At 55.2% G+C, this 12264-nt stretch overlaps 1 protein-coding gene across 1 annotated transcript in view; it reads left to right on the plus strand.

Annotated features, from left to right (window-relative positions):
• The window catches only part of COL13A1 (collagen type XIII alpha 1 chain), a gene marked incomplete at both ends in the record, with an annotated part of 141670 nt that overhangs the window by 79818 nt on the left and 49588 nt on the right, over window positions 1-12264 (plus strand). The window contains 6 exon segments of the mRNA XM_079705576.1: window positions 3270-3305; window positions 4093-4119; window positions 4730-4756; window positions 7885-7911; window positions 8761-8787; window positions 11822-11887. Coding sequence (XP_079561702.1) covers window positions 3270-3305; window positions 4093-4119; window positions 4730-4756; window positions 7885-7911; window positions 8761-8787; window positions 11822-11887 — 210 coding nt within the window.

Genomic DNA, 12264 nt, shown 5'->3' on the forward strand with positions numbered 1-12264 from the left:
GGAGGAAGGTAGGGAGGAGTAGACATAGGGGTCCACTTCCGAAAAACAGGGATGCACTTGGCTCCCTGTCTTCCCTGGCCTTGAATTAAAGGAAGAGATTTTAGAGAGCAATGTAAAGCTTATTTCCCTTGTTCTTGTATAGAAGGATATAACATTAATCTGTAAATTAATCTACAAATAAATCTATCCATAATTTTAACATGATCCTAATACCCATGAATCTGGGGGGTGGAGTTAGGAGTCCAACAAAATAACATTCAATTTCATTTGGAAAAAAAAAAAGTTATGAGAATTTCAGAAACTTTTTGAAACCTAGAGTAAGGGGGGTAGGGGAGGAGGGGTTTAGTTGTTCTACCAGCCATCAAAACGTATTATAGAAACAGAGCAATTAAAACAACAAATAGAACAGAAGTAAAGTCAAACACATCTGGGAATTTGGTCCATGATAAAGGCTTCACTTCACAATAGAGAAGATAGATTGTTCAGGAAATGATGCTGAGACAACTGACAAACAGTTTAGAAATCAGAGTAAATTTAAAATGAACAAAATACTCAGATGTAAAACATGCAGCCATAAAATATAAGGACAAAGCATGAGCAAACATTTATAATTCTGAACTGAGCAAGTCCCTTCAAAACATGACCTAAAGACTTCCCTGGTGGTGCAGTGGTTAAGAATCCGCCTGCCAATGCAGGGGACACGGGTTCGAGCCCTGGCCCGGGAAGATCCCACATGCCACGGAGCAGCTAAGCCCATGCACCACAACTACTGAGCCTGCACTCTAGAACCCGCAAGCCACAACTAATGAGCCCATGTGCCACAACTACTGAAGCCCACCTGCCTAGAGCCTGTGCTCTGCAACAAGAGAAGCCACTGCAATGAGAAGCCCATGCACCGCAACGAAGAGTAGCCCCCGCTCGCCTCAACTAGAGAAAGCCCGTGTGCAGCAATGAAGATCCAATACTGCCAAAAATAAATAAATAAATTAATTAAATTAAAAAAATCCATGACCTAAAATAAAACCCAGAGGCCATAGGAAAATATTGATATGTTTGTCAGCATAAATGTAGAACTTCCATACAGCAGAAAATATACCATAAAAAAGATAAATGCCAAATTGGAAAGAATATTTGCAACACATATGACTCTCAGTTACTGTTCTTGACAAAGAGCTTTACTCAAATCAGTAGGAAAAAGATAAACGTAGTAGGAATTATTGGTAAAGAATACAAACAGGCAGTTCACAAATAAATAGGATGGGTCAGTAAACATTGGAAGAGATGTCCACCTTCAGTATAGGTATGAAGACATGGAAACTAAAATCCATTTCCAAGCCTCTCCAAGTGCCTCACCAAGGCCTGACCTCTCCAGGAAGTAGAGTCCCAGTTTCCATTTGGTCAATGACAACATTCTTCCCAAGATCCCTGAAAAAGCTTTGGTTAGCCCTGGATTTGGCTCTGGGTTGGAGAGATGCATCCTGCTACCAGGGACAGCTCTGTAATTAGCAAACCATGTCATTATCCCTATCATGTAAACATTACCCAGAGTGGGACTTGAAGATGTTTCTTGGAATCCTCTCCTCCTGACCTCTTCTTCAGGCCTCTCAGCATTCAGCGTAGCTGGAAGTTTACACTGGGTGGTATCCAGGTTTTCTTCTTAGTGCTATTCTTAGCATCACTTATCCTTGAGAGGAGAGAGGCCTGGGGCCCTTCTGGTACATGAGTGGCATCTCCATGCTCTTGCCCTTCGGGATGCTTCCCACAAGCCCATCCCGGGCCCACAGCATGCTCCAGCTGGCTCCCTGCCTGGACCCTGACAGCAGGGACCCCATCCCACCCAGCCTTGTCCCCTCCGAACAGAGGCATCCATGTCCACAGCTTCAAGGAAGACCCAAGCAGCCTGGAGGTGTTTCAGGTTTACAGCAGTTGGACTCAGAGGAATCTTCCTCTGGATAAGGGCCAATTCTGAAACGACTGCTTGGCAAGGACAAACCTCCATTGATCCTAAGACATTGGATCAAAGACAACCTTGCTTTATTCTGGTGCTCCTAGGTTCAGTTCAGTTTAACAAACATCTGATGATGGCAGCTACCATTTCAATAGGCTTTACAAATATAGCTGAACGACCCTATGAGTTTATACAGTTATCCCCATTCTATAGATGAGGAGACTGATGCCCAGGGAGGTTAAGCCATTTGCTCAGAGTCACATAGCCATTGGTGGCAGTGGAGACACGATTAGAACTCAGTCTGCCAGAGTCAAAACCCCAAGCTTGGGAAGAGACTGAGGCCATCTCAGTCAAGGGGAGACTTCAAGCTGAAAGCTAATTGTGTGAAAGATGTGGTGTGTCCACTGAAAGGCAGGTGAGCCAGGGTGCCCAAGCAGAGAGTATGTAGGAAGATGAGGCAGGAAAGGAGCTAAAATGGTGCATCAGGATGAGATTGAGGCTGACCTTGAATGACATGTGAGCAGAAGAGAACCCTTGCTGGTTCTTGAGAAGGAGAGTGACAGGACCCAGGTTTCTTAGCTCTCCATCACCCTGGACCACCTGGTCAGCCCGTTCCAGCCCTGGGTCTGCACAGTCTCAGGCTTCTTCTCACCTCCGCACTTCTCTTTTGTCCTGAGTCTGGCCAGTGAACCAGCTTCTAATCTCCAACCTGAATACCGATCTGTGCACTCTGTACCTCCGGAAAAATGGACATGATTGCTCTGCATCCCACAAAGATTGGGGGACCCAGAGATTGCCCAACCAGGAGAGCCCTATTAGCCAGGGCGAGAGGACAGTGGGCAGTCTGACCTGTTCTGGTCTGAAAACACATTCTAAAGGCCAATTTCCAATATCCAAACCATCGTTAGATAGGTGACCATGAACAATGACTGTGTAAGTGAAGAGGACTTAGACGATCCCAGTCCAGGAGTTCAGCGCGCTGTAGGCTGAGTCCCCACCGTCCTTGCTCTCCATCCCACTCCCATGCCGAGGTTCAGAGCATCCGGGCGGGCAGTGAGGAACTCTGGCAGGCTACTTCCCAGAAAGACCCAAAGGATGCTGGCCACCTGCTTTTCCCTTCTCCACCCCACTCCCTGGAGGAGATTTCCTATGATGGTCCATCTCCTTTCTCCATCCCGCCTCGCAGCCTGTGTCTCTCACGGATGATCAGAGAGGAGTGGGAGGGAAACCACTGACCCTCTGGGAGCCAAGGCGAACCGGGGACTAAGGTGTGGCTTCCTCTCCTCCTCGCCCACACTCACTCCTCTCCTGCTCTTTTCAGGGTCAGCCGGGCACTCGAGGTTTTCCTGGATTTCCGGTAAGTGGAGAGGACTGGTCAGCTGTGCCCCTGACGATTCCTGGGCCTGGCTGTGTTAAACTTCAGGCAGGGCTGGCCCTCAGACTGCTTTTGCCATTCCAAATTCCCATCGGTAAGGACCCTCTCCTACAGCCTTTCGTGGAGACTAACTGAGGAGAGTAGCCCAGCGCTCGGCTCATAGTGCAGGAGGGGACAGGGACATCAACACGGAACTACAGGGATGGCAGACAGGACAGGCTGTGAAGTCACAGGCTGGCCAGCCCTGCAGGACCCTGGACTGTGGGGCAGATGATGCACCACTCAGAGGCCACCTCTGACCTGGCTTTGAGAGCAGATCCGCCTGCTGGGGGCAGTCATGTATGTGGCCCTCTGGATGTCCTGGGAGCCCTGCCTAAGGCCTAAGACAGATTATGAGAGGAGGGCAGGGAGCAGCCAGCTCCCCCTTTCCCGCAGGCCTCGGTGCTGGCCAGCCCTGCTTTCCAGGAACACGCCCTCCACTTTCCACTCGAGTGCTACCCGTCAGGTTCTCCCTCGTGCCAGCACGGGGCAGGTGGCATTTCGTTCACTCACAAAGACCCCTCATGGGAGATTCTTTTACTCCCCACTTTAGAATGGGAAACCGAGGTTTAAGCTTACCCATGGTCTCATAGCAGCAAGTGGTGAAGCAGAGATGTGAACCCTAACTTGCTACAGTGCAGAACCTGTGCCCTTAACTACCTCTCAGGCTGCCTCTCTGCCAGGACAGCTGTGATACTCGGTCTTTACATCTGGCCTCTTTCTCTTTCAGGGTCCCATTGGGCTTGACGGCAAACCGGTGAGTGGACCCTCTCGGGCTGTGGGCTCCCCCTACTTAGTCCAGGTCACTAACCCGGGGTCTCCTAGTCCTTCTGCAAGACCTCGACTTCTTGGAAGACGCTTCAGATAAAATGAACATTCTTGGGGCGGAACGTCGTTGCCAGTGCGAAGGGGAAGAGAGGCCATTTGAATGAGTTGCCCTGTCCCCCATGAGCCTCCCCTGGGCACAAGTCCACGGCCTCCAAGCTGCACTCTCAGTATCTGGAGCAAGAGCCATCCTAGAATCTGCTGATTCCAGGGCCTCCTGGAAGAGGCTGGAAGGTAGTGAGCCAAGGAGGCCGCGGGAGAGGAGAGGGCTGGAGAGCTCTGGCTCGCGCCCTCCCCCCCAACCCCGCAGGGCGCCTCCTGTGTGCTGCTCGGCGTCTCCATCTCGGTGGAGCGCCGACACGTGCCCAAGTCCACATGGAGGCTGCTTCCCGTCCAGGGCTCCTCTCTGCTCATCTCAGTCCTTTTCACTGGGCCCCAGACGCACACGTTCACGGGAGGAGCCCTGTGTGACTAGGGGGTGGGGCTGGGGTACTTCTGGGGTGCAAATGACTCACCCAGCACTCGTGCTCCTCTCGTTCCAGGGCCGCCCTGGACCAAAAGGGGAGACGGTAAGACCCAGCTTTCCTGCCTTCCCTCGAGGGGTGCGGGGGTCAGCCTGGCCCTCACGGGCCACAGAAGCACTGCCCGGCAGCGGGAGTGGCCGGCCCACGGTCACTCCCAGGCTGGGTGCAACCTAGGTCCCCCTAGGTCCTCGCTCAGTTCAGGGAGGAGAGGCAGCAGGGGGCTTTTCCACCTGAAGAATGAGGAAAGGGAGGTCCAGAGAGCGTCTGCGCTTGGCCAGTGTCACACGGAATTAGCAGCTAGTGTTCCCAAACCGCCACTCTCACCCAGCACTCACGGGGGGCCGAGCGGCACCCATCCAGCACTTCGTCCTGAGCCTAATTTCCTCGTGCTCCCTGCTCTGGGCCTCCCAGGGCTCCAGGCGCTCCTGCCCCAGCCGGGCACAAGGCAGACCTGGAGAAGCAGACCTCTGCCCCCACCTTCCTCCTGGCCCCTTCCCACCTTCTGGAGAGCCTTAACACAGTCCGTGCCACCCCGGAAGGAATAGTGACGGCCATCAGCAGGGCACTGCTCTGTAATCCTCCTAACAGCTTATCATCCCCACTCGATGAAAGGGCAGATCAAGGCTCAGAATGGTTGTGTGTATTGCCTGAGGTTACACAACGCCTAAATAACAGAACAGGGAGTGAGACCCACGTGGTAGGCTCTTACCCTCCACCGTGTCTCCTTCTGCTGCCAGGGCCCTTTGTTTAGAAAGAAAGGGACCCTTCTAGGGGACTCCCCTTTCTGCCATCCCTCTGCCCCACCCCACTTCACCCCCCGTGAGTCTTCCCCGTCTGTTCCAGGGTCAGAGCTAACTTGAGCAGGAAAGGGTAGGGCCACCCCTTCTCCCGTGAGCGCACGTCAGTGTGATAGGTCCCCTGCCCACCTCGTAGTCATCCGTCAAAATCCGACAGGCCACAGAGCCATTAGGCTTCTGTTTGGCTTGGCACGGGGACCCCAGGCTATTAATTCAACACGCTGCCTAATGTAATTATCTTGGCCTGCTTATCATCTGTCCGTCTCCCACTCGCCTCCCTTCCTGGATGGTTTACCTGCTGCTGGACATCCAACATGGGGGGCTGGGGCTCACCCTCACATGCTTAACCTGTGCCCTCACCTGTCAAAAGGGGGTCACCTCTGCCCCACCCACCTCACAGTAGCCCCGAGAATCTGATGTAAGGTGTCGACAGGATCGGGGCCCCCCAGGTGGCGTAAAGGAGAACCAGGACTCTGTGTTCACTGCTTGTCCCACAACTCACAGGGCTGTCCTAAGGACGAGAGGAGTTAATTCACACCAAGTGCTTAGAACAGTGCCTGGCACAGAGGAAGCACGATAGGTGCCAAGCTAGCACATCGCCCTGACCTGTCCTAAAGGGGCGGGCTCGAGCTAATCGGTGCCCTGTGTTGTTGGACCTTGAAATACTGAAAAGAAACTTGAAATTCAGATTTTTGTTGTACTCTCCTTGCTCTTCAATATTTCAGTTTATTGAAATAAAACTGTGTGAGATCAACAAAATACCTTGGGGACCACGATTGTCCCATGGGCTGCCATTTGGGATGTCTGGACTCAGTCCTCCAAGTCTCCGCAGTCCCAAGCCCTTGGGTTCTTTCTCTGGGCCCCTGGCCCTCCTTCTCTCATCACACTCCTCTTTCCGTCCCAAGAGAGGGTGGCCTGGTACGCTGCAGTCTGGTTCCCTGCCAGATGCATCATATTCTGCTAAACTTGATGCTAAACACTTAGCCAACTGCATAGGCTGGGGTGCCACATGGATTGTCCCAAAGACCACTTGTCTCTTCCCACGAACCTCCTGGGAATTTCCCAGTTTGGGGTTGGTCCAGTTGTCCAGTCGGGGACAAAAGAAGGCTTTCCTCCCACCCAGATGGATCTGTCCATGGGCATCCTGTGGTCTTCAAACCCCAAAGAGACTGGCCTGGCAGGTGCGTCCTCACAGGCCCTGAGGAAGGCCTGCAGGATGGAAGGGAGCTCAGGGCCCCAGAGGCTGGGACACTGCCTGTGGCTCCAGCCAAGTTTAGAAGCCCTGCCCCCTGAGGTCCAGCCCAGTTCAGAGCGCGTGGCAGAGTGGACACAGCTGGACCTTCACGGTCCCAGTGCCACCATTCACTGCGGCTGCAGGGCCTTGTCTCCGTCACCTCATCCGGGAGATGGAGTGACGCCAGCGCCTTCCTCTCGGGCCAGCGCGGGTGTGAGCTCAGCACATCCTGAAAGCCTTGCCTCCAAGGGGGTCCTCAGAACAAGGTGCGCCATCCTCCCCCCTCCCCTCCACACTGGCCAAGCGTGAAGCCTTCTCAGCACTGGCCTCGGGTCAGGCTCCTGAGAGACCCAGCTGGACGCCATGTCCTCCTCAGAGAACTGAGGAGGTCCACCCTGCACCCGGGCTCCTTCCTCAGCTCTGCGAGCTTGACAAGACACCCTGGAAGGAAACCCCGAGGTCCCTTATGTTCCTCCGAGGAGCCCAGAATATGCTTAAGTCGCCCACTTCCTGCTTCCTCTCTTTGGCCAAAGGTTTCTCCAAAACCCCCAAAGTCTGCAGCGCTGCCCCAGCCCCTGTGTCCCCAGAAGCCCTTCTGGTTCAGTGGGGTTGATGCTGAGGCCTTGGAGGGTAGGAGTTAGAAGGTGCCTTTGGCTCTGTGAGGACGCGGCGTGAGTGCGCAGTAGCAGAGCCCTGCCTGACGTGGCCATGCAGCCTCCTCCGTGGCTGGCCCACAAGATGCTGGTGGTTGCGGGAATGAATGAAGGATGGCACCTGTTCTTCATCGCGGCCGTGTACGGGGCGGGCAGGGCACACCTAGTCACGTCCACGGGTGGATGAAGGAGCTGGGCCACACCAGCTGGAACATCTCGGGCACCGGAAGACCTGGCGTGGGTGGCCAAGCCCAGCCTTCGGGACTGCAGGCTTTCCAAAAAGTTTCTTGCACAATCCTACGCAGGCCTGCATCTCTGATTCTGCCCGCCTTCTGTGTGCCACTGACCTGTGTGTGTGTTCCTCCCCACAGTGCTTGGCGGGTCCCCCAGGATAGCCAGTTGGTACCTCGCCCCAATGTTTCCCAGCAGAGAGGCTTTGGGCCCTGAGTCCTTAGCCTCAGTTTCTAACTGTCTCATTTCTCTTCTTAGGGACCTCCAGGACAAAAAGGAGAAAAGGTAAGCTGATGGAGGTTTTCCAGAATTTTCATCTCAAGAAGCAGCCTTCCAACAGGTAGAAAGGATTATTTTCAAACTTCAGATTTTATCAACAGAACCAGGGGAATCCCCTGTACCCTGTGGTACATGGTAAATGAGAGAGAGAAGGGAAGCTGCCCTGCATGGGGCTCTTCTTTTGGGGGGAAGGTACGGCCTGGAGCCTGGTCCTTCTCAGCCTCTTTCTCTGCCCATCCAGCCTGCCACCCCCATGGTATTTCCTGAGCACCTCCATGAGCCTCTAGGATTTTGAGGTGTCAGTTTGTAAACCACTGGCCTGGCCCTCTTCCCAGCCTCCTACCTTCTCTGCTTCCTTGAGTTTCTGATGGGGGCTCTTCTGGGCTTGCCCCCAGGCGGATGGTGCAGGGACCTGGCACCCCGGCTCCAAGAAGGCGCCTCCGAGGTCCCCATTGCCCATAGCCTGCCTTGGTGTCTACTATTCCCATCCATGGGCTCCTGTTCAGTGCCATTGGGTGGACCCACCCAGAGGGTCAGCCTTTCCGGAAGCTTCTTCCAGCCAGGCACGGAGCATAACTCCTGACTCTGCCGTCATGGCATGTGATGTATGGTGGCAGAGTCCTGCCCTTGGCTCTGTGGAGCCACGTCCAGGCAGGCCCTGGAGGTTACCGCCCTGCTGCCAGCCAGGCTCGAGGGAGGGAATCAGTTCTCCTGCCTGAGAGAGCTCAGCCCAAGACAGAGCGGGGCAGGCGGGTGACGCACATGCATGGTGCGTCCCCAAGTCCTGAGGTTGCCCCCACGGTACAGCCCCACAGCAAGGGTCTGATTCCTCCTCTCCTTCCTTCTCTTCCCCAGGGTCAGTGTGGAGAGTACCCACACCGGGTAAGTGAACCCCAAATACTGATCCATCCCTGGGGTACAGCCCCCAGTTTAGCCTCATCTTCTTCCCTACAGAGCTTGGGGACCAGGAGCACACAGCCCCCTCTGCACTCAGCAGCCAGAGTGGTGCCGTGACGGTGGTGGTGTGTTTGGCCAGCTCCTGGGGGTGTGCCTGGTAGTCAGTGTGTGTGTGTTTGTGCAGAGCTGCGTGTCTTGGTACGTCTGCCTCTGTGCTGGCTGGGCCTGCACGCCCCCAGCGTGTGTGTATCTGGAACTCTGCACGCCTGGCTGTGTGCTCCTCTGCACATGGCCTTCAACGTAAGGCCGTGCGGCTTGTGTGAGTCTGGGTCTGGCTCCCTACCCAGCGTGTGTGTGTGCGTGGGCGTGTGTGTGTGCGTGGGTGTGTGTGTGTGTGTGTGTGTGAGAGAGAGAGAGAGGGAGAGAGAGACAGCTTGTGTGTGTCCATCTGCCTGCCCTGGCGGAATCAGAGGGACTTTTGGATTAGTCATTGTTTCAGAGGACCCAAACCTCCATGGTGGGAGATAATTGGAGGCTGACTGAATCAATTCAAGGGTAAAGTCTCTGTTTTGCTTCTTTAAGAATCAAGGAAGCCCCTCCAAGTGGAGTGGGGGATTTCAGGGCTGGGATGATCTCCCATCCCCCCTGGCCCCCACCCAGCTCCTTCCTTTCCCTTGCTTCAGCCCAGGATACAGAGCCCAAAGTCTGCTGTCATCCTATCGGGAACCCTCAGATGTGTGTGCCAACATCAGAGAGCCATTCTTGGGGATGGGGGGGAGTGAAGGTGTGCAGGAGCCCCAGTGAGCTGGGACCAGAGAAATGCCCCTCGTTTTGTGGATCGGCCTTGCCTGTCTCAGTGGAGCATCTTTAGGTGTCCATCCCCCTGTCATAGGCTGCATCGTGCCCACAAACACACACACAGTGTGGCCGCCCTGGGCGCCCACCCCTGCCAGGGAGTGGTCTTGAGGGAGTGGAGAGAAGCACAAGCCAGACTCAGAGTCGGTCAACTTGGCTCCAGAAGACCACTGGGAGGGCCTTGCTGGCAGGGTCCGGCCACTCAGACTCTGACCCCTGGTTCCCAGGCCAGGGGGAGGCCAAGGCGGGGACAGCCTTGAACATCAGTGGCTGGGGTGGGGGCGAGGCCAAGACTGGGTTGGGGGCACAGGCCGGCAGCAGCACAGACAGAGCCAGCCTGTCAGCGGCATGTGCTGCAGGGAAGCAGGGGCCCTGGTGTTCCGGCCAGCCTGATCCTGATACAATAATAGAAGGTCAGCTGTGTTTATTTGAAACGATGGGCTCACAGGATTGTTATGTTACCCAAAAGAAAGACAGCATCCCCCAGCACAAAAGACAACACAACTTAAACGCTTTGACAGTGTGTCATCAGCCCCGAGAGAACGCATGGGGCTGGTTAGGAGAGAGCTCTCTGCCCCTCAGCGCACCCCAAGAAGAGGGAGCTGGCAGGGAGAGAAGGCTCCACAGGGCCACAGGGCACAGAGGAGCCCAGGGTATGACTGCGCCTGTGTGGGTAACGAGTCAGGCCGGGTGAGAGTGGATTTGGGGATCCAGCCGCTGGGCAGGGCAAGGCAGCTGGCACCTTCTGTTTATCTGGAAGTGGGTAGGAAAGCAGGGTCCTTCTAGGGCAAGGCGTCTGTTGGCTTTCTGAGGGGACTGCAGACCTGATGGGGATGGCAGGCCTCCTGGCCCGCAAGATACAAGATCCAGGCGGTGCGGGCCCCTGTTCCTGCCTGTAGCATCCCCAGGGAGGGAGGGGGAGGAGGGGTGCCCTGGGACGGGGAGCTGGTGTCTGGGCCTGGCACTCACTCTCCCCATTGCCCTATCTCCACCTCCACCCCCACCCCACACCAGGAGCACCTAAGCAGGTCTCTAGCAGCTCTGCACTCCAACCAGATAATTACCCTGAAGGTTTGTAGGTTCTGGAAGGTCTCCAGGCCCCTCTGCTTAGAGGCTCCCTAGATGCAGAGCCCAACATTGCACGTCCCCAGGCCCCACAGTGGGAGGAATGGGGCCGCCCATGAAGGCAGCAATGACCTGGAAAGGCCACGATTGGGCTCCCAGGTCCCTAGCTGGGTGCATCCTCAGCCCAGGCGGCCCCTGCTTCCTAATGCTCATCCCAGTGGCCTCATGTGAGTCACAATGCTTTCAAAAACGAGAGGTGGATTATACGCCATCTTTCTTTTCACATGGGTTCAAACCTCTTCCAAAAGCGGAGTGCTTAGCACCCATGGGTTGAGAGTCTGGAAACAGCAAGGATTTCCAGAAATGAAAATTACATTAGATAACATGATTGCAAGTTGCCTCCCCCCAAAAACGTGGTTGAACATGCAAGAGACGTCTTTGTCCAGTGTCTATTTTCCAAGCCCACTAGCCCCAGGGTGAGACCTCAGTAGCACTTAGCTGGTGCCCACACTGGCCACACCCTCGGGATCCGGGCTTGGCTCTGCTTTTGACTATCCTCCCCAGATCCGCTGACACCAGCCCTTCTTGTTTAGCCAAAAAAAGAACCCAGAGGTCGCCACACACCAGCCTGGCTTCAAGTACCAATTTAGGGTGGTCCTGTGGCTCCCAAGCCAGAGCCTCGGAGTCCGCGCCCCTCAGCCCAGCAGCCTCTGTCCAGGACCAGGGACCGGCGGGGCTGGCAGTACAATGTTGGGCCGCATGTTAGGAGGCCTCTGCGACCCAGCTTGGCCATGGAGGGCAGGTCTGGCCAGGGGGGCCACTCTCTCAGTCGGGGAGTGCTTCTGGCCAATACCCCGAGGGCCCGCCTCCTTCCAGGGATGGGGTGCCATCCAAGGGCAAGCTCAGCACTGCACCCACAAGCATCAAGCGCCCCGTCCACGCCCGCCCTCCTGTGCCTCACACTCGCTAATCTCTCTTCTCTCTTCCTCTCCTCCCTCCTTCTTGGCCGCCCTGCCATCCTGGTGGACTTTCAACCCTCCTGAGCCCCTGCGATCTTTGGCCTTTGCCCTCTGGCCTTCCAACTCATCTTTCTCCTCAGCTGCTGCCTCTCCTCAATTCAGTGCGGCTGGCTCCACCCCCAGTCATTAAAAGGCGGACCTTCCAGGTAGACACCTCCCTTTCCCAGACCACGTGGGGCTTCCCAAGGGCTGGTGAGTCTCTGGTCCCTGTCAGGCCAGCTGGGGCTATAGGTGAAGCGAGAATCTCTCTGCACTCCCGTTACATTAATTTGGACAAAAATGGACTCACGAATGCTGTAGACGTGGAAATACACAACTCCCGGGCCCAGAAGCCACAACTACTACCCCACCATTACTACTCACGACAGCCATCACTGTGTGCCAGCCACTGGGCTATGCATTTTAAAGGCCTCATTTCATTTAATTCTCTCAGTGGTTGTATGAATTAGGCATGATCATCCTTATTTCACAGATGAGGAAGTAAGGCTCAGAGACATTAAGTAAGTTGCCTGAGGTCACACAG

Source organism: Hyperoodon ampullatus (genome assembly GCF_949752795.1).
Source record: "Hyperoodon ampullatus genome assembly, chromosome: 1".
Classification (NCBI taxonomy): Eukaryota; Metazoa; Chordata; class Mammalia; order Artiodactyla; family Ziphiidae; genus Hyperoodon; species Hyperoodon ampullatus.